This window comes from Arachis duranensis, unplaced genomic scaffold, assembly GCF_000817695.3.
Source record: "Arachis duranensis cultivar V14167 unplaced genomic scaffold, aradu.V14167.gnm2.J7QH unplaced_Scaffold_165934, whole genome shotgun sequence".
Classification (NCBI taxonomy): Eukaryota; Viridiplantae; Streptophyta; class Magnoliopsida; order Fabales; family Fabaceae; genus Arachis; species Arachis duranensis.
The window spans coordinates 3,027,243-3,048,475 of NW_026264258.1; the positions used below are offsets into that span (position 1 = coordinate 3,027,243).

The window sequence follows — 21,233 nt, forward strand, 5'->3', positions numbered from 1 at the left end:
GCATTACATTGCATAAATGCTAAGGATCCCTAGTGTTTGACTTGTATAAACAATATTCTGCTCTGTTTTTCATTGTAAATTAGAATTTATCTACCATTTTGCCTCAAATTTCACTTACCCCAATTATCTCAAATGGACTTGACCAAATGGCTAATCTGGTCTTACAAAAAATTCTTCGCGCGCACCTGTCGCCGCACCGAAACACACTTCAAAATCAATACTCAGTAAAAATTAGTTGGCTTTCCAATTTTTATGTTCTGTTCAGTAAGGAATGCTGTTATAGCATTCTTCTGCCAGCTCTTGAAACTCCTGAAACAAAGCAGTTTTTAGGGTCAATACTAACTTGAGCAACAAGGAATCGCCAAAGCGTAAAGCCTGTAAAGCCTATCAGCCATATCATAGCCAGGCAAGAAAGCATTGTAATTAATCTATATTTTTATGCTAATTGTAAACTAACTAATCCTAATGGAATAAGCAAATTAATCTACAGTCCCAATGTCTCCTTGTTTTTCATTTTAAGACGCTTACCCTACGCTACCTAAGCGATTATCTATGATATTGGTTCCACATACGATATAGATAATCGGTTCCATGATATGATACAGATAACATGAGTCATTTAGCTTATTTTATGAGATATTCTAACATGATGTCCGAGGAAAGATAGCAAGATTGAGTTTTTGTTTTGTATGCAAAAGGCATAAAGGTTAGTAAAGCTCACTTGTGGTCGAGATGTGCGAGAATTTCGCCACCCGGGAAAGCAACTCTAGTGGCCTCATATGCAGCTAATATAGACTGTCTCCAAGTTCCACCAATCTCCGCATTTGCTTCTCCTTTCGCTTGGTTCGGATCTTCCATCGGAATTGAATATCCGGAAAGGAGGTGACCCACCCAAACATCGTCTCTCCTGTATATTGTTTTACACAAAAACATGCATTAACGAGAAGATACAATGTCTATCAAAAGTCAGAGAGAAAAATTAAATTACAAGGATAATGACTGCTCACAATACTACATCCATATGCCGAGGCGTGTAGTGTCCACCACCTATCCCAAGAAGGACTTTCTTCTTATCATTCTCCCTACAAGATCATGAGATATAGATTCAGCTTAGAAGTTAGAACAAATTTTGAAAACTGCAGCACGAAGATATTACATTAAAGAAAACAAACATGATCTTTCTCAAGAACTATACTCCATAAGATGCATTATGCAATGTCGGCAGCATTAGAACAATTTTAAAAGAAATCAAGAGCAGATGCTAAATTATAGTCCACGAAGTCGAGCGTGAAAATTGGAAGACTATAGTTAAACATATTTTCCATCTTGCGAAACAGAGTGAGAATGACTGAATGATGCTATCTGAAAACACATTACACATGACCTCATGTAAACACCAAATACGGAACAAAAGTGCAATTGGCTTCATCATTCTACCTGCTCCAGTTTCCGACATCTGTCCCTCCTCCGAGTCCAAGTCCTTCCCATACTAACTACAACAACACAAACACCATCATCTCAGTAAACAAAATAACTATATTATTCCTAATCAGCTCCTACCCTACTCCATTTATTTAGGTATAGATAGTTAAGAGATAAAATTCCTTATCGAAGGAATTTCGTAGAAGCAAAATTCTACATATCGATGCAAAGTGAAGAAAGCACAAATCCATTCAACCTGAGCCATTACTTGAGCAGCATCCTGTCTTTTCCAATAATCTTCGGTACTGCCTATACCATAAAAGAAAACCAGTTTATATTAAGCTATTCAACAACAAAGTGTTTTCACAAGTCATAACCAAATCAAATAACTCCTTAGTGATTTCGTATATTTTGTATTAAGGTCTACTCTCTTTAGTGATACTTTTCTAAGTATTCTACAAGTCGTCATCAAATCACCGAGAGAGAAATTATACCATCTTAATTTATTCATTCAAAATTCAAATGTATTTATCTTCCCCCCTTTCCCCCCTAAAGTCATAGCTAACAGCTTCTAATGAAACATGAGAATGCTGTTGAGATGGCGCAAATTACTTAAAAGAACCAAAAGATATTAGCGTTGTACCCAAAAAAAAAAAGGATTCCAACACATAAAAGGGTATCGGTACAGGTGAGAGATGGTTAATTGAGGACCAACTTAAGGACAGTCAACAATTCCAATAACCCGAAATCATGTTCCTCCACCAAGTATTAAACTACAATAACACTGATGATTACAAGCTTCACCTATATTTCTCTTTGAACATCAGTTTTTTTTTTCTCCCACCCAAAAAACTTGAAAGATGGAACCTTCTACACGACTAACAAGTACTCGCAAAAGGGAAAGATGAATATGAATTGAATGTGAGATTAAACATCAAGATAAAGAAAGACGGTCTTGATTTGGAAACCAAACATTGGGGGAATAGTAATGAATTTATACCCTAATAATAGATTATGCAATGTACTTATGATATATGGTATATCAAATCCATCAATTCAGAACAGATCTAAGAGGAAGAAAAGAGCACTCACCAATCTCAAGAAACATTGTTGGCTTATTCGTGAATGGCCCGTGATGAGTGGCCTCCAAAGTAATCTAAATTGAGGAAACATATCAAATTCTGATAGCATAGCTTTTGAAAAGTACAATCCCATTATCAAAAACACAATTTGACAATAAGCCATTTTTGTCCAACGGGAAAGAAGGCATGTAGTTTTGAAAAGTGCTAAATTTAAGAAGAAATGCTCGAAATATAATTGGAAAAAGGCTCATTTCTCGTAGTGAAAATTGACATGCAGGAAAGAATCAAAAGGCTCTAAAGAAAGGCATTCTGAATTTCAATTGCTCAAAAGGAAACACACCTCAAATTCAGGGACCAGATTATGAGCTTGAGCCAATTTCTTCAAAAGTCGAAGCCAAGGACCTATCCGAGGATTCGGCAGTGCAGCCCATCCCGGTTTCCCACCCTGCGGTGGAACATCACCCTCGCGCAAATGAGGAACTCCTGCGCACACGTTCCACCAAAAAATGATCGACACACACATTTTTACTCCACATAATATAAAAAAGAAGATAAAGAGTAGATCAAGTCCGTTATATCCATTATATTCGATTCTTGAATCAACCAAGGGCATGAAGACTCACCCTTTCAAATTTTAAGGTAACACATGTCTGAAAAGAAAAAATCTACTTATCATTTCTTGATTAAGAAACACAACACAAGTGTAAAAATTAGATCAAGTTTGTTATATCCGTTACATCCAAATTTCATATCGACTAAGGGTCGAAGGGGACATTTTCCTCGTGAAAGAGTCACCCTTTCAACTTTTAGGTTGCATTTGGATATTGCCTTAGGATAAAAATACAGATACATCCGGGGACACAAAGCCCTTAATCTAACTCATGTCTAACAAAAAAAAAAAAAAAGAAGTCCACTTATCATAGCTAGAATTGAGAACTAGACAAAACATATTAAAGAAACATGAAAGAACTATACAAGTTGCTATCCCAAGCAAGAACAGAAGAAGAGGGCAATCAAGACAAGAAATTAATACCAATGGGATGAACAGTGAGGGCAGGTTTGTTAGAAACAGCAGTGTGCTTGCTGAAGAAGATGACCTCATCAACAACCTCACCAGTCTTCTCTTCCCACCTCTTGTCCAAGTCATCCTCCACCACTATGCTCTTCCCATGAAGCAAAACCCTCACCCCTTCATTACAGAAACTCTTCATATCATCCTATAATAAAGAATCAAAGGTGTTGCAATCCATTAGATCAGAATAAATAATTCATAGAAAACAACCTAGAAATGAATTTTTACTAATTATAAGAAACATTACTAACTAATATCTAACTAACTCAATGATATCTACAGTAGAAAACGGTTAATAGTCAAAACAGTTGTTAATTCAGTTCTCGAAACATGAAATACCTCAAATTGATTTACTATCATATCTATCAGAATCAATTTGAAAATGAAGTATTGATAATTGAACCTGCAGATGGGGACCTGGTTGCCAAGCTGGCATGGCCAAGAGGGCATTGGCAGGGTTGATGGAAGCAGGGTCGGAGGTTGTAGCAACAAGAAGAGTCACCATTGCTGAGTGGTGGTGGTGCTTCACTTGAATTGAATTTGATGATGATGAAGAAGAAGAAGAAGAAGAAGAAGTAGAAGAAGAAGGTGAAGGGAATAATAATGGTTTGGAATTTGAAAGCGGTATTGAAGAAAAAGGTGGTAGCACACGGTTAAGGTAAGTGCTAGTAATGAAAAGTGGAACACTGGCGGCTGCAGCTGTTGTCCAACAAAAACCAATCGTACGAAGTAGCATGTTATGTCTTCTGCCACTGATTTACCAAGGACCAAGGACTAAGGAGTAAAACCCATTCACTTTAATCACATTCATGAACTTATGCTTCTCTTGCATCTTAACAAAAATAAATACAATATTAGATCTAGACAATTTTTGGTCAAAAAATTTCCTTCCAAAAAAATCAAGAAAAGCATTTAACTTTATGTAGTGACGGATCTAAAAATTTTAAATTTTAGAGACAAATATCTATTATATAAGAATAACAAAAAACTTTATATAGATATATCGATCGTCTTCATTGATTCCCCTTTTGGTGAAGCAAAAATATCTAAAAAGCTAAACGAAGAGAGCAATTTATGAATATCAGCAGATAGAAATGGAGATTAGACCATACAAGATTTTGACCTGCATATTCCCGAGATCACACACAACAGAAATTGACTTCTTGCCGATTAATTTGAACAAAAAAAATTAATATTAAATAGCACAAATTAGCACAAGCTCAATGAACATTAAAGTGATACAAATTGACTTCTTGTCAATTAATTTGAACAGTTGAAAAAGCCCAATAAATATTATTCTCCTTCACCTTAGCAAGATTAGTAGATTTTCCAACAACATTAACTCCAACAAATACAACAACATATGGTTTCCTTAGCTCCTTGGCAGCATGCACATCCCTGAATAGTGTCTAGGGGTTAAAAACTTAAATACGAACAGGGGCTTCTTCCATTGCTGCCTGTTTTGATTTTTGAACCACAGCGTCAGTACATGCCTTATAATAATTAAAAAGAAAGGCCAGAATTAAGGGGGAGACTGGTTCATACATGCACTGTTGAAGAGATCCTTGTAAATGAAGCTAGCTTCTTGCCTTCAAGACTTGCTGCCATTGATTCACATGGTTTCTCAGCTATTTCCTCAGCCTAAAAGTGATAGCAGTGTGGAAAAAATTAGCCAGTTTCATAGAGCAAAAGTAGCTTAATATAAACCACTTATTAGATATACAAGAGGAAACAAAAACAGGGTCCATAACAGATACATACCACATTCTTGGTCATCGACCTATCCTTCGGAGCTTTCAAAGCTGGATGCCTGGATCCAAGTCTGACTTCTCCAAATTGCTTTCCTAGCAATACTGAGCACAAGGAACTGCAGGAATATATAATTAGTCACTCTCAATTACATCAAATGATACCAACAAAAATTTATGCAACTTATGCTAAAAAAAAGTGAACCCAAAACGAAAAACATCTTGCTCACAACTTTAAAAACACAATGAATTAACATTCCTGCCCGAAGTTTCCACCCAAGTCTCTCCTAATGCACTACAGTATGGATATGGATCTCATCATTTCATATTAGAGCTTTGTCTCTAAGTCTAAATTTTTGTTCTCTTCTCTCTATAGCTATGCAATTTGTTGTTATTTAACACTTATAAAATGAGTTCTCGATGAGAAAAAGTATAAAATATTCAAATAAAGTTAAACACAAAATGTATATCTAAATATCAATTGCCCCCATGTTCCGGAGAGGAAACAATATTTAAAAAAATGAGGAGGAATTTTATATAAACATCCAAGCAATTTACTCCCAATAGTATCTACATATAACCAAGTAACCAAAACTCCAAAACCATTATGAAGACACAAATAGCAAGATTCAATAGTCAATAAAAACACCTACAAAAAACATACTCTTTCAACACTTATTCCACAATTAGAGGCTTGCTACACATACAAGTCTTTTTGACTTACAAGTTTTACAAGTTGTTACACATTAGGGTCTTTTAATGCGTTATTCAGTTTCCAAAGCGCTACACTCACCGTGAATTATGAACGACTCCTCTTCCTCTTCCTCTTCCTCCTCTTCTTCTTCTTCTTCTTCACTCACCGTGGATTATGAACAACTCCTCTTCCTCTTCCTCTTCCTCCATGTATTTCTTCATTATTCTCTTTGCCTTTTCATTAGTTGTTTTACTTGCGTTTATTACTGGTATTCTTGCTTCGTTTTTTTTCGATTTTCATGGTTTCTGAAATCAAGCTTTGAAATCATTTTGAAGATAATGGAACTTCAGAAATACACCCAAACGATTACAGAAATATACCCAAACGATTATAGAAATACACCCAAACGATATTTCTTCGTTATTCTCTTTGCCTTTTCATTAGTTGTTTTACTTGCATTTATTACTGGTATTCTTGCTTCTTTTTTTTTCGATTTTCATGGTTTATGAAATCAAACTTTGAAATCGTTTTGAAAATAATAGAACTTCAGAAATACACCCAAACGATTATAGAAATACACTCAAACGATTACAGAAATACACCCAAACGATATTTCTTCGTTATTCTCTTTGCCTTTTCATTAGTTGTTTTACTCGTTTATTACTGGTATTCTTGCTTCTTTTTTTTCGATTTTCATGGTTTCTGAAATCAAGCTTTGAAATCGTTTTGAAAAATAATGAAACTTCAGAAATACACCCAAACGATTATAGAAATACACCCAAACGATTACAGAAATACACCCAAAGGACACCTTATGCATAATTCAGAACTCTTTCTCTTTCTCCTCCTCATATTCTGCTGCTTCTTCTTCTTCAAAAATGATTTCAGAGCTTGATATAAAAAAATAATGAAAATCAAGAATAACGAAAAAAGAAAACAAAGAGAAAAGCACGTAAATGAAGAAGGAGAAAGAGAAGGCAAAAAACGAAAGAAAAGAAGAAGAAGAAGAGGAGGAAGAGGAAGAAGAATGTGCAGCAAGAAGAAGAAGACGGTGCAGTGAAATTGTGCAGTAACGTTTGAAGAAGGAGAAAGAGAAAGCAAGAAACGAAAGAAAAGAAGAAGAAGAAGAAGAGGAAGAAGAATGTGCAATAACGTTCAAGCGCGTTAATATAATAACTTGTAAAGACTTGTATAAAAAAATGCTTGTATATGGAGAATTTCTCTTCCACAATACATCACTCCAAAACCAAACTGAATTTTGCCACATTAAAAACAGAGCACTACAATATTATGAACCCAACAATTGGACAATGCAGCATGTGCCTAAAAGCAACCCTAATTGATATCAACTTAATAAAACATAAAACACTTACATCTCATGAAAAAGGACACCATTGACATTCCTCCACTAAACAGGAACAGTCAAAACTCCAACTGAAAACTTCTTCAAACTTCCCATGAATTAGAATTCTACATAATCAAGCAAACAATTGTAAACTGTTCAAGGAAGTTACATAAGCAAGCCATACCCTGCACATCGGACCAGTCAAGAAACCATGAGCTAAGCATTGTCAACAAGAACATCATCTACTTCATTCTCACTCTCCAAAATACCCACCAAAAACATGCAAGTTTCAACATCCCACATTCAAACAATGATCAAGGAAGAACAATGAGGGAAACAGAAGATGGAAAGATATAACCGGAGATTCAATACACAAATACAAAAAGCAATTCCATATGCAAAGATTAAGAACACAAGGATCAAACTCCAGAATTGGCATACACACATGAACAAATTGCAAACCACAAACCCTAACAAATCAATTGGCAAGAAAACACACAACAATCCAACACACAAAACACAGAAACAACAGGGTCAAGCGGTGGGACAGAACCAGAGCATGATTCAGATGCAACATCGCAGCAGGCCGTACCAACAGTGACTAATGTGTGCAGCGAGCACCATTTCCCGATTCCTTACCAACCCTAACCATTTGAAACCGCAAGCCATCATCATCGCTGACATCAACCACGGATGGTGACAATTTTCACCTTTTAAAAGAAATTCTGAATGCAGAGAAAATTCCGAATCAGCGAAGAACTCACGAGCTTTCTATTTATGATAGATAGATATGAAGCAAAGGGTTTGTACCTTAATCTTGAGGACAAAATTAAGGGCTTCTTCCATTGCAATAGGTTTTAGAGGACTCCATGGCCTTTAAACAGCTCTTTCAATTTGATGTTTGGAATTCCAACATGTTCTGCTCAATGATCTGTGCAACTATTAAATTTAATTCCAAATCTTCCTTGTTTGTCAGCATCACAACATGACCATTCTTCATAGACATCAGTGGCTGATGCTCCTGTTCTAATGGAAAGTATCGAATTTGAAGATACTGATAACTAACCTTCTCCAAATGAGTTTAGACCTCAAGACCATTTCATTAGCCATAAAGTGAGTTTGGTAGTCTCAACAACCAACTTTAGTGTTGAAATAAAGAATGAGCCCTTCAATTTTCAGAAGCCAAACTGAATTCCATAATGTACAGATGGCTGATCAGATCAATAAGTCTGAGAATATCTTGAAATTGATATGCAATATGAGTCTGAGACCACTATTTTTTAAGTTATATTACTTCAAATAAATAGAATGCATCTTTTGATCTGGAGAAATCCTCGAATCCCTTACTCAAGTGGTTTAAAACTCCGTAAATTTCTTCTGAATATGTACAACACTTATCATCAGCAACAAATTTGTGGATGGACTGGTCAATTTCTATGAAACTCCAAGCAGAAATGGTTGACACTCCCCTTTTTTTCATAAGTCTTCTCATCTCGGAGACGCCTTCCCATTTGCCCGTACTTGCATACATGTTTGCTAGAAGGATGTAATATCCACTACGTTGAGGCTCCAATTCTATCAAATACTTCCCAACTCTATGTGCCAGTTCAACATGACAATGCATCATGCATCCGTTGAGCAAAGACCCCCATATGGCTCCATCCGGTTCTATTGGCATCCTAGCAACTAACGCTAAAGCATCTTTGATTCGCCCGCCTCGCGCCAAAACATCAACCATGCATCCATAGTGTTCAATGGATGGTAGGATGCCATATTTTCTACTCATTTGTTCAAAAAACCACCACGCTTTAGTCAACAAGTCCTTGTGATTGCAGGAAGTTAGAACACCAACAAAAGTAACTGCATTGGGTTTGGGTCCAACCTTCTCCATCTTATCGAAAAGCTCAAGAGCCATATAATTCTTTCCATTAATAGCCAAACCCAAGATCATAGCACTCCAAGTGGCAACATCCTTACTAGGCATACTATCAAACACTGTCTCTGCCTCTTCCACCCACCCACACTTGGTGTAGAAATCAATCAATGCAGTCCCCAGTTCGAGTTCATACTCCAAACCATTTTCTTCAATGTAACTGTGAATCCATTTGCCTTCTTCAAATGCACCCACAGCAGCACATGCATTGAGCACACTCACCAGAAGAGAGCCATTCAAATTAATAACATTTCCACAACACTTGAGCTCATGGAAAACTTGAATGCCCTCATTGAAACAACCATTCCTCACATACCCAGACACCATGGCGCTGTAGGATACCTCATTCCTTTGCGGCATCTCATCAAACAACAGCCTTGCTTCCTCAACTAAACCATTATTACAATAACCAGTAACAAGACCAGTCCAACACACCACATTCTTGTTGGAACTTTCATCGAACACCTGCCGTGCAGCACCAACTTCTCCATGATCACAATAAACACCAATCAAAGAACTCACTACAAAAGCGTCATAATCCACACTCCCCAACTTCACCACTTGGGCATGGGCTTGTTGGAGGAGAGACAAAGATCCACGGCAAGACTTGACGAACATGGTGAAGGTGTGAGAGTTAGGCCTAACACCAGTGGCTAGCATTCGTTTGAAAAGCATAAAACAGTTGTAAAACTGTGAATCTCTTGAAAAAGCTGTTATCATGACATTGAAGTCAAACACAGTGTGAATTGGCATGTGAATGAAAAAGGCCTCTAAACAGCGCATATCGCGGCGGTTGCGCTGGTGGTGTCGGAAATAGAAGGCCAAGAGTCTGCTGGAGACGTAGGAGAATCTTGCAAGGCCATTGGTGATGGCGTGGGCGTGGATTCGCTTTAACTCTCTCGTGCTTCGATTTATGGTTCCTTGCAAGAGACGAAGCCATGGTGGAATTGAGCACATAGCAGAGAGCGAAGAACAAATTCAGGTTTTAAACAATGAAGCTCATAAATTCACAACAATCTCTTCTTCATTGTAGGAAGCAAACTTGATCAAGAAAACATGCATAAGCTCAGTTTCATATACTGCTTTCTTAAAAATTTAATTCTTCAAATCATTATTCTAATATTTATATTCAATTATTTTATTTAAAAATTTTATTTAATTTTTAATAAAATCAATAAAAATTTGATATTTGAATATTTTTAAGTAAAAACTCAAGTGCATTCAACTTCATATATAATTGATAGTTGAGAATTATTAAATAATTTAAATAATTTAACTAAATTTTTATCTAATAACTCTTTGTTATTAACTTTACATAAGTACTTGAATTTTCACAATATTTTTATCAATATAAATTTATCTTATAAGTTTATTTTATGAGTAATTTTTTAGTATTTTAAAATTTTTTGAATCTTTTTTATATTTTATTTTTCTTAATGTTTTAAAATTAATAGAAATATTAACTTAAAATTACGAATATCAATCTATTCTTTTGTGATATTTCGCTAGTGAACGTGAAAAATAATAATCATTTCGTAGTTTGTCATATTTCACACTAAATATGCAAAATCCATTTAAAAAATATTCCACTTATTTCATTATCATATTCATACCTACAAAATTTTTTTTTTCAATCTTTACACATTTTCTTAAATAATATACATTTTATTTAAATAAAAAACCGTAATTTTGTTTATAGAAATTCTTTAGTAACAATAAATTGAAATACAAACCAAACTTTTTGACCCTCTTTTTTCCTGAAAATGTTTCAAAACCCCAAAACCCCAAATCTATGTATAACAGATGTTGCATTCATTCACCGCTATCTCTCTCTCTCTCTCTCTCTCTCTCTCTCTCTCTCTCTCTCTCTCTCATTGAGTCACTAACATTGAAAAAATGAAAAGTTACGCTTTTTTTGGGGGATTTCGGTTGTGGCAGTTGCAGGTGGTAACGTTCAAGCTTCAACGGTAAAGAGGGCAAGAACTATGGCTACTGAGTCAGCAATGAAGGCTCCTTTCACCAAATATGTTGAATATCTCAATGACCTTGTAAGTATTCTTATTGATTTCATACCCTACTTTAACTATTTTGCTCTTGTTTCATTCGAAGTTTCAATTTTTTCTTTTTGATGATTCGTTATTTTAGTTTGTACGACACTCTGATAGATTTTCAGTAGCTAGTGGAAATTGAGTTGAACTTAGCTGAAGTGTAAATATTCAGGTGCATAAATTTATAATTTATTTTTAGATGATGTATATTTGAAGCATTATGAAGTGTTTAGGAAGTGATTGAGGGATCACTGGAAGGTTTAATTGGCAATATCATGTTATTCATAGCATTTTGTTTTCTAAATAATTATATTTACTTGAATTGAAATGAAAATTTCTCTCTCCAAACTTATGCTTGGGAGAGTGGTGAACTGTTTGATCATTGCATTAGAAATGGGAGTTTTGGGATATTAAATTAGAATCACTGATTGTTTTTGTTTGTTCTTCTCTCCAACACCCCAACTCAGAAACACGCTCTAAAGGATTAGTGCTTTGAAGTGGGAGGGTTTGTTTATGTAGGAAGCATTGCACAACAGACAAGCTCACCTAAAATGTTGTGTTACTAGTTTACTTTCTCAAGAGTAGTGGTTTCAATTCATTCTGGATGTTTAGAATTGATAAACTTAGCACACACAACGTGGCCCTTTAAGAAAATTCTTTCAATGATGATATCTTGAAACATGCTTTATCTTAATTGTTATATGCTGCTCATTGTTAAGTTTGTACTTTGTAGAATGAGAAACGAGAAAGAGTGGTTAAAGCAAGTCGTGACGTAACAATGAACAGCAAAAAAGTCATATTTCAAGTTCACAGGTTAGCTTTCGCTTTTCCATTCTTCTCTCTCTGTTTCTCTCTTGTGCCGTGTGAATGATTGGTTGGATATTTTAGGATCTTCAACTGATTCAAGTGCCGTCTCGGATCAGCTAAATTACATAAACATGATCGTTATGCGGCCTTTGTTTTGATTATTTTTGCCAATGCTTTATTATATATACTTTCAATTGGTCATCTGAATCAACTTCTCATTTTGTTCCCTGGATGTACTACAATGAGTTTATTTTCTATTAGTAGTAAGTTTATCTTAATAATCACATTATCCTCATATTCAGACTTTATACATATCCGTTGCTTTCCTTTGTTCTTTGTTAAATCTGTGAACAGTGTGAGTTTTAAAATGTTCTATCTTAATTAAAACAAAAAAAAAATTATAAGAAATGTGAAACCAAAATCTACTTGTGATGGCTACTGATTTATTCTTTCATGTAATGTTGATCTTTCTGATATTATTGGCAATATTTTATTTTAATGTCTTAACTAGGATGAGTAAGTATAATAAAGAGGAAGTACTTCAGAAAGCTGAAAAGGATCTAGCAGCAGTGACAAATCAGTACATGTCTCGATTAGTCAAAGAATTGCAGGGTACCGATTTTTGGAAGCTACGACGAGCATACTCACCTGGGGTATGCTTAATGTAACTTTTTTATTGGTTGAGGACAAAAATACTTTCATCTGATACATGCCTTTGGTGTTTGTAGATACAAGAGTATGTTGAAGCAGCTACTTTCTGCGGTTTCTGTAAAAATGGAACGCTTTTGACGCTTGACGAGATAAACAACACATTGTTACCACTTAGTGATCCATCACTTCAGCCTCTACAAATAAATATCCTTGACTATCTATTAGGGGTGAATATATTTTTCCCTTTAATTTATTATCCATGTCAGTGACTTATTTATGCTGTTAATAGAATATTAGTAGATATAACACATACACTAACACCATATAACAATATGTTGCCATTCAAAGAGATTATTACAAGTGCTTGATTTGTTTATAATGAATATAACCAATTATGTTGGCCTTCTTTCTAAATACAGTTATATGATTTTTATAGAACATGAAATATGCTTTAAATCAAATTGTGATTTTCCCCCGACGCTGTTTTTTGAAGGTGCTGAACATTTTCTTACAGCTTGCAGATTTGACTGGAGAACTGATGCGTCTGGCTATCGGTAGGATATCAGATGGTGAGCTTGAATTCGCTCAGAAGATATGCAGATTTGCACGTGATATATACAGGGAGCTTACGCTTGTAGTGCCACATATGGATGATAGTCATGATATGAAGACAAAGATGGAAATAATGCTCCAAAGTGTCATGAAAATAGAGAATGGTAATGTTAGCAACACTGAAAATTTCATTCTATAAACTTTTATGCCTTAAATTTAAAAGTCTTGCTTGAGTCACGAAGAGAGTAATATAGCAATTGATGGAGAAAGAAAAAGGTTAAACTACTTTTGGGGTCATTTTCTTATAGTTTCATTGTATTTTCAGTTAGGTCCTTAAAATTTAGAAGTTTGTAATAAAGTCTTATATTGTATAAAAGTTTTCAATTAGGGTCCTATAATTTGAAGAAAACCTTGGAGCAATGGTTGAATTGTCTCCGTGTGACTTCAAAGTCACTAGTTTAAGCTGTGGAATCAGCCACCTGATGCAATTATCAGGTTCAGGTTAGACTGCCTACATTATTCTCTTTGGGTGCTGTCTTTCCTCGGACTTTACGTTAATGTGGGATGCTTGTATGCCGGGCTGCCCTTTTTTAGGGACCTATATGTTAAACATTTGTAGTTCCAATGATTTAAAAATTTATATTTAAGTCCCTCAAATATTTTTTAGCCAAGTTATTTTATTTTGAAAATTTTGTGATATAGCCTCTAGATGATAAAAAAAAGTGCTCTGTTCTCTTAAGTCAACCCTTAAGTGCTTGATGTTATTCCTGCATACATGTACTTGATGCTTATCAGAAGTGTATCTTCTTAATTTTTATAATGTATTTACATCTAGAGTTGTTCTTGCCCTTTAATTATGATGCGTGCATGAATGATGATAATGATGATTTCTACCTATGCATTCTCTACTCATATAATGAACTTTTTAGTTTGTCTTGAAAATGTTTCAGATCTTCTAATGTATTCAACTTTCACCCAAAATCTTGCTAACAAATGTTTCTTAATGTAGCTTGCTTTAGTGTTCATGTGAGAGGATCAGAGTATATTCCACTCCTTGGATCCGATGATCCGGGTTCTTTCTTAGTTGGAGTCGCAGATATCGAACTATGAGGTATGTCAATTCTTCTGTCGCCATCTTCCTTCATTTAAGTTGCCAATTTTCTATTTAACGATTTCCAACGAAGCCGGAGTTTACATATAACAGCAATCCATTGAATGTTTAAATTTTTAAGGTTGATATCACTGCACTAAATCAATATCAACAATATCGGCAAGGAAATTTTGCACTTTGTTCTCATCAAACATGGCACGAACAGTTGCGCCATTTTATTGGTAAAGTTTGAGCTGACCGCATAATCTTAGGGTTAGCTTGTACTAGATATTTTGAGATTAAAGAAATCATTGACAGGAAGTTTGAATTATGCAATGATATTAACATCCATGTTCCTTTCTACTTTATCACAAAATCTAGTAGCTATACATCATTGTGTCTATGTCTTCGTTTTGGCATTTAATCCATATAACTAACTAATTAAGCATAAATTAGCCATTGTAGAGTAGTATTTAGAATCTAATTGGTTGTAAATGTTTCTAAAGCAATAGTTAAAAAAATTCTCTTAGAAAATTGTTTCACTATTTACCATTTCAGTTTCAGAGTTGAAACTTTCCTGCACCTAAGTTTTCTTGTTATTATTATTATTATTAGAAAAAAAATTATTTGGCCCTTGTAATATCTTTTTCAATTAGATATAAACACAAGCTTTTATAAATATTTGTTGTTTTAAACCCTATTGTTATTTGTTGTGTTTATTTTGCCATTGCACTAGACCAATATATTAGTTTCAAGTCACTAAAGAGTTATGATAATATCTACCCAAAAAGAAAAGCAGTTTTCATAATGCAGGTTTTCTGAAACTAAATCACTGTATTTTCAGAATTGAATATCATACATGAGATGGAAAATTAACACTAAATTATACAATTAGTATTGACAACAAATGGTAATAATTTATATTTTTATTATTGCTAGCTACTTTAGCATTAAAAATAAAAAAGGAGGGATAATAGACATGCTAGTATTTATTAATCTATTTTAGTTTTGTTTTAAAAAAAAAAACTCTTTTTTAACCTCTCCGCATGAGCAACTAAGAAGTATAACAAGGCACAAAAAGAAAAATATAAGGGAAATTTAATTCACTATTGATGCTTCATCATAATGAGTATTTCAAAGACAAATTAACATATGCCTCACTAGAGAATCTTAAACCCTAAACTTAAATTCCTAGGTTATATTAAGTTGCAATTTGCAACAATAATTAATTATATCCTCACCCAAGCAAGCTAAAACGTTAACCCATGTTTAGCCAAAGTATTTTCAATAATTGTGTCCAATTTCTGAATCTTTTGAGTAGTGAGATAGTTTTTCCAATCACCAATTTTACCACGACGAAAGAAAACTTTAGCTTCTGCACCATTTGGTAATTTTCCATTCTTATTCACCTCTAAATTGCTTAGGTTATCAAAGCTACACAAGTTCAAGATATCATCCACCATGCCCTTAGATAACTCTTCTTTAGAAAATGGACATCCTATAAACTTAGCTAATTCTTTCAAAACCAATTCAGGATGCAATTTCATTTTCTCAAATGTTAGAATCATTATCTTGTCCGACCTTTTCAAGCTTTCTTTCTGATACCCTAATGCATGCTCCCAAAACGGTCCGAACGGACTGACTCCCCTACAGAACTGCTTGAACGATTCATCAATTGACCTAGTTTCTGGCCCAAGTTTGTTTGTAAAATGCCATAGCGAAACGAATACATCTTTAGGATCTCTACAAAGATACACTATCTTACAATTTACATTCTTAATTGATTCTGGCAAAGACACAAAAGGAAGATGAGTAGATAATAATCTCGGAGAGGGAATTGAATCAAGGTTAGGAACAAAGTCTTTTTTAGAATAGAGACTAATCTCTAAAAAGGGTACAAGAAGATGAGGGTTGTTAGTAAGCAAAGGATGATTCTTTTGAGCATTTGGATATTTGTGGCGGTTTAGCAATGCAAATGCTAAAGCTTTGATCCAAGTTGATCCTGATTTGGGAGTTGTAACAAGGATGATATCTTTTTCTTTGGCTTTAAAGTGTTTTTGGAGAGATAAGACTCCTTGAATGTGCTTAGTGTCATACCAAAAACCTTGGTATTTGTATATGTTCCTTGAAAGCCATCCTTGCTCTTTTGGCAAGGTTGATACCAATCCCTTCCATTCTTTACTTAATAAGTAGTCTTCTTCTTTTTCTTCTTCTTCAACACATTTGATCACATTATTAGAGAGTTGAGCCATTGCCATTTTGATAAGTCTCTAGGGTTGAATTTATGCATGTATGATGATGTTTCTAAGGTTCACCTTCATCTCTCATTATATATGAACTAGTATTGCTATTTGTATCTTATTAAATTTAGATAAATAATTCTTTTAATATATCACTTTATTTAAATGGACAATTTATATTTGGATAATCTTATATAGGAAGAGCATTTGCTATTTATCAATGTATTAAACATAAAACATAATTTATATTTAGACAACTAATGTTTTAATATATCACTTTATTTAAATAGATAATTATTTAGGATAGAGAAAGATAGACAAACTAAAAAAGAAAAGAAGCCTTAGACATAAAAAGATTAGATTGGGTTAAAAAAAATTAGGGCTATAAATTCCTAATAGCAACCTCCTCCTGAAAATAATAACAAAACATCCCCTGTTTCTTACCAAAAAAAAAAAAACATCCCCTGTTTATGATAGATCTCTCCTTGATATTCTCCAGTGCTATTATGATTATTCATTCAAATTGCATCACATAATAATACAAGAATATCTTGCTCAAACATAAGGTGTTGGCTCACAAATAATCCTTCAAGCACTATTATATGTCAAAATTAAACCACTTTCATGCCAAAGACAAATGATATTATCATCCCTGTTACCCTTCCAAAAAAATCAAGCACAACCTGGTTTAAGAGTCAACTTGTAAGATATAGTGTATCTATATATGTATGTAGGGATCCTTAGCATAGCATTTCGTAAACAAGCTTAGCTTAGAATTTGGAGAAAGTTTGATAAAATGTTTGTTTTTATTTTCTATTATGTTTTCGCTTCATTGTTATATATGCTCGAATTTTTTTTCCCACATTTTGGCCTGTTAAGATTTTGGTCTTTCAAAAGGAGAATTTATTTTAGAATTTTGATTTTCAATTCAAATGTATTTAGGAACTAAAAGAATACTTTATCCTTAATACTATTCGTAACAATGGAGACTATTTAAAACTGGTGATTGGTTCAAACATTTTTTGTTAATTTTTCATGGTATCTTTCAATTTGACAGACTAAAGACTAATCTGTCACAGATCAAAACTTCATTTAAAGATTTACTGCTGGCTAATGAATTGCTGTATGTGCAAAGCGGGTAAAGAGCATGAAATTAAAGGGACATGCAAGCTTTGCGAAACGGTTTTAAATTGTTGTTAGTGTTTGTGTATATATATATATATTAGCAGAAAATCTATGGTTTGATTTTTCTAAGACTTGCTAAAACAATAAGAATGAAAATTTATAAGGATAAGGTCGCAAGAAGTAGTTGTAAAATATTATCAGTTTTCAATTTTTCTATATATTTACTACTTTTAAGATTGTGCAAAGAAAATGTAAAAATAGAAAAAGAAAATTAGTATAATCATATTTTTCGTTTTCTCCTTAAAAGAAAAAAAAAATTTCTAAAAGAAACATTGAAAAAAAATAAAAATTAAAATATAAATCAAATAAATGACAATATTATATAGTTAGCATAATTTAATTTACTGAGAATTCAAGTGTAATCAACTTCACGTAAAATTGATTTTTATTATTTTCCAAGCATATATATAAGGTGAAAATTCAAGTGTAATCAACTTCACGTAAAATTGATAATTGAGAGTCGCTAGATGAAAATTTAGTCAAATCATTTAACGATTCTCGACTGTCAATTTCATGCGAAGTTAACTACACCTGAGATTTCACTCACGGCTGGTTCTACTATGGGGAAAGAATAATATGGTCCTTTAAGGACTTGAGAGGTTTTATAAAATAAAAAAGTTGTAGGGGTTGATTTATAAATAAAGATGAGTTGAGAAAAATTTGGTTGCTTCACTCAAAAAAATGAAAATGAAATTTTGGGTTTTCAAATGGCGGGAACAGTGCCTTTCTGTTTTCCCGTTTCTTCTTTTCGTTAGTTCTCCTATGTTCTAATATTATGCTCATCTTAACTGGGCTTTTTTTAAAATAAATAATTTATTTATTTTAATTATCAAAATAAATAATTGGTAGCGTATTTATTAATTTAAATAGATGATTTATCTTTTTTATTATTTAAAATAGACTGTTTAACTTTTTTATTATGTTAAATTGTTCATCTTTCCTATTATTTGAAACGTTCTATTTTTAAGAGTTTGGTCCAATTTTAAATTATTTTTGTGTCCACTCTGATAAGAGGACACAGAGACACTAACAAGAGACACATTTTATTTTTTATTTTATTATTTTTTAATTTATTATAATTATATTTTTTATTATTATATTTTTTTCCAAATTTATTAATTAAAAAATGATAATAATTTAAATTTTTATAAACTGTGCTAGTTTATCACCAAATAAAATATAATTCGAAGTCTTGTCTCATCCTATTTTAAAAACCAAATACAGCTAAGCCGACGGAAGATCCTTCGCGGTACTGAGCTCCATTTAAGGGTTTGCCGCTGGTCAATGGGTTGCTGTATGAACAAGGCGAGATTCGAACCCCCGACACTTGCTTAAGCGGACTAGTGAGCTAAGCACTAGACCAACTCAACTTGGTTTATTATTATTATATTATTATTATTATTATTATAGTGGACACTTTTGCTTGTGAGTTTTTTTTTCTTGTTTATAATTTGTTTTATGAGTTTTTTTTTCATAAAAGAGTAAGTAGTAGCGTTACAATTTTGTTAACCAGTGTCCAATATTAGTTTAAAATATTTGTTCTTTATACACGTCTGTTAAAAGTCCAAGTTACAAAAAAAAACCCATAAACTTAACCCTTTCTTAATTACATCTAAATAACAATGCTTTCATTAATGATTGAGGCTTCTTTATAATTATTATAAACTTTGGGTAAGAATATAAATACACATACTAACCTGTATGAATATGATTGATTAACAACCACACATTTAGAATCAAATTAAAGTATCTTTTAAGGACCACCTGATATTTTCACCACCATAGCCAAATCCTTCACTTATATATAAACATGTGTTTTCAGTTAGACATATCAATGTGTGCACATCATACAAAAAATGTCATCACAGCTTGGTCAACCGTCTCTTGTGCCAAAACACTTGCAAGATGATGAAGACTTAAGCCAAGAATGTAGAGACATGATATCAACATTGCCAAAGGAACAAGGTTGGATTGCAAACCATGTCTACCAATACCAAGGATTTTGGTACAACCTTAGGCAGATTCAAGGCCTCCTATCTTGTCAAAAACATTTTCAATCCCATGACATTAATAATGATATCATAATCCTTGCTACCATTCCAAAATCAGGTACTACTTGGCTTAAGGCTTTGACTTTTTCATTACTTAACCGCAACACATATCCAAATACACATGAAAATCACCCTTTGCTCACTACCAACCCTCATGTTCTTGTACCCTTTTTAGAACTCAATCTCTTTGGTAATTTTGATGATGATAAAGTAGAGATTAACCCTAATAACCTTATTGAATCATCATTATTTGCCACTCATCTCGCTTATGTCTCATTGCCGAAATCACTGAAAGAGTCGAGTTGTAAAATAGTGTATCTATGTAGGGATCCGAAAGACACATTTATTTCGCTGTGGCATTTCGCAAACTTAGGCCGGAAACTCAGGTAAAGAAATCGGTTGATGAGTATTTCGAGCAATTTTGTAAAGGAGTGAGTCCATGTGGACCATTTTGGGAGCATGTATTAGGGTATTGGAAAGAAAGCTTGGAAAGGCCAAAGAAAATTATGTTTCTAAGGTATGAAGAAATGAAATTACATCCTACTTTAATTTTGAAAGAATTGGCTGAGTTTATAGGGTGCCCATTTTCCAAAGAAGAATTAGATGAAGGCATGCTTGAAGATATCTTGAAATTATGTAGTTTTGATAATTTGAGTAACTTGGAGGTCAACAAAACCGGAATATCACCACTATTTCATATTGAAAACAAAAGTTACTTTCGCCGAGGTCAAATTGGTGATGGAGAAAAGTTTCTCTCAAGTGAAATGATTGGACGATTGAATAAGATTACAGAAAATAAATTGGTTAAACATGGATTAAGATTTTAGCTTTTATTACACGCTAGTATAGCAATAGAATTAAGTTGTTTGATATGCTATTGTAAACTCTGCAAAATTAAGAAATCCAAGAACTTCTTGTGTTTTTATTTTATGTTTTATTTTTAATGTTTTTACTTTTATAATTTTACGAAAAAAACATTAAAATAAAAGATAAAGATAAAAATTAATTTTTTCAAATAAAATTTTAAAAGCAAAAACACTAGAAATAAACATTACAAACGTTAAAATAAAAAAGCCCTTACATTTTATGTTATTGGTTGAGTTGTTCTTTAAATTTCATGTCCTCTTTTTTTTTTAAGTTAAAAGTGAGACTCGAATTTTAAATCTCTAAATGAGAATAAAAAGATTATACCATTTGAGTCATAGTTCATTTTTTTTCATTATTATTTGTGTATGCATATTGATCTATTATAAATATTAGATGTTTACAAGCATACGATATTTAGATATAGATAAAAAATATAAAATTATGTT

The 21,233-nt window shown here is 33.3% G+C and overlaps 4 protein-coding genes and 1 pseudogene across 8 annotated transcripts; 2 read left to right on the top strand and 3 right to left on the bottom strand.

Annotated features, from left to right (window-relative positions):
- Window positions 1-6: 6 nt before the first annotated feature.
- LOC127743884 (D-aminoacyl-tRNA deacylase) lies at window positions 7-4,348 on the bottom strand. Its single transcript, XM_052256068.1, has 9 exons — window positions 3,980-4,348; window positions 3,538-3,721; window positions 2,845-2,987; window positions 2,515-2,578; window positions 1,679-1,731; window positions 1,438-1,493; window positions 1,008-1,082; window positions 722-907; window positions 7-309 (listed from the first exon to the last, which is right to left on the bottom strand). The coding sequence occupies exons 1-9, from the start codon at window positions 4,310-4,312 to the stop codon at window positions 222-224; spliced, it is 1,182 nt and encodes a 393-aa protein (XP_052112028.1). The 5' UTR covers window positions 4,313-4,348; the 3' UTR covers window positions 7-221.
- Window positions 4,349-4,747: 399 nt separating this feature from the next.
- Window positions 4,748-10,310, bottom strand: LOC107477330 (pentatricopeptide repeat-containing protein At5g06540). Of its 4 annotated transcripts, XM_052256069.1 has the most exons (5): window positions 8,174-10,310; window positions 7,956-8,088; window positions 5,338-5,443; window positions 5,122-5,217; window positions 4,748-5,033 (listed from the first exon to the last, which is right to left on the bottom strand). In XM_052256069.1, the coding sequence occupies exon 1, from the start codon at window positions 10,251-10,253 to the stop codon at window positions 8,649-8,651; it is 1,605 nt and encodes a 534-aa protein (XP_052112029.1). In that variant the 5' UTR covers window positions 10,254-10,310; the 3' UTR covers window positions 4,748-5,033; window positions 5,122-5,217; window positions 5,338-5,443; window positions 7,956-8,088; window positions 8,174-8,648. The 4 variants fall into 4 exon arrangements, 1 of the variants encoding a protein (XP_052112029.1); XR_008005196.1 differs by lacking the exons at window positions 7,956-8,088; window positions 8,174-10,310 and adding an exon at window positions 7,392-7,727; XR_008005197.1 differs by lacking the exons at window positions 7,956-8,088; window positions 8,174-10,310 and adding an exon at window positions 5,558-5,755.
- Window positions 10,311-11,185: 875 nt separating this feature from the next.
- LOC127743885 (uncharacterized) lies at window positions 11,186-19,317 on the top strand. 2 transcript variants are annotated; one of them, XM_052256071.1, is made up of 7 exons: window positions 11,186-11,344; window positions 12,078-12,157; window positions 12,663-12,804; window positions 12,880-13,029; window positions 13,317-13,518; window positions 14,364-14,465; window positions 19,094-19,317. In XM_052256071.1, the coding sequence occupies exons 1-6, from the start codon at window positions 11,282-11,284 to the stop codon at window positions 14,462-14,464; spliced, it is 738 nt and encodes a 245-aa protein (XP_052112031.1). In that variant the 5' UTR covers window positions 11,186-11,281; the 3' UTR covers window position 14,465; window positions 19,094-19,317. The 2 variants fall into 2 exon arrangements, with proteins under 2 accessions (XP_052112031.1, XP_052112030.1); XM_052256070.1 differs by lacking the exon at window positions 19,094-19,317 and adding an exon at window positions 14,587-14,899.
- On the bottom strand, window positions 15,695-16,702 carry LOC107478390 (cytosolic sulfotransferase 12-like). Its single transcript, XM_016098533.3, has one exon. The coding sequence runs from the start codon at window positions 16,700-16,702 to the stop codon at window positions 15,695-15,697; it is 1,008 nt and encodes a 335-aa protein (XP_015954019.1).
- A 322-nt stretch (window positions 19,318-19,639) lies between the features above and the next one.
- Window positions 19,640-20,834, top strand: LOC107477304 (cytosolic sulfotransferase 12-like; annotated as a pseudogene).
- The last annotated feature ends 399 nt before the right edge of the window (window positions 20,835-21,233 follow it).

Coding starts and splice junctions, on each gene's coding strand:
- LOC107478390 (XM_016098533.3), bottom strand. CDS start 16,702: ATGGCAATGGCTCAACTCTCTAATAATGTGATCAAATGTGTTGAAGAA.
- LOC107477330 (XM_052256069.1), bottom strand. CDS start 10,253: ATGTGCTCAATTCCACCATGGCTTCGTCTCTTGCAAGGAACCATAAAT.
- LOC127743884 (XM_052256068.1), bottom strand. CDS start 4,312: ATGCTACTTCGTACGATTGGTTTTTGTTGGACAACAGCTGCAGCCGCC. Junction 2,579..2,844: donor ATCTGGTCCCTGAATTTGAG/GTGTGTTTCCTT, acceptor TCCTCAATTTAG/ATTACTTTGGAGGCCACTCA. Junction 1,732..2,514: donor AACAATGTTTCTTGAGATTG/GTGAGTGCTCTT, acceptor TTTATGGTATAG/GCAGTACCGAAGATTATTGG.
- LOC127743885 (XM_052256071.1), top strand. CDS start 11,282: ATGGCTACTGAGTCAGCAATGAAGGCTCCTTTCACCAAATATGTTGAA. Junction 11,345..12,077: donor TTGAATATCTCAATGACCTT/GTAAGTATTCTT, acceptor TGTACTTTGTAG/AATGAGAAACGAGAAAGAGT. Junction 12,158..12,662: donor GTCATATTTCAAGTTCACAG/GTTAGCTTTCGC, acceptor TGTCTTAACTAG/GATGAGTAAGTATAATAAAG.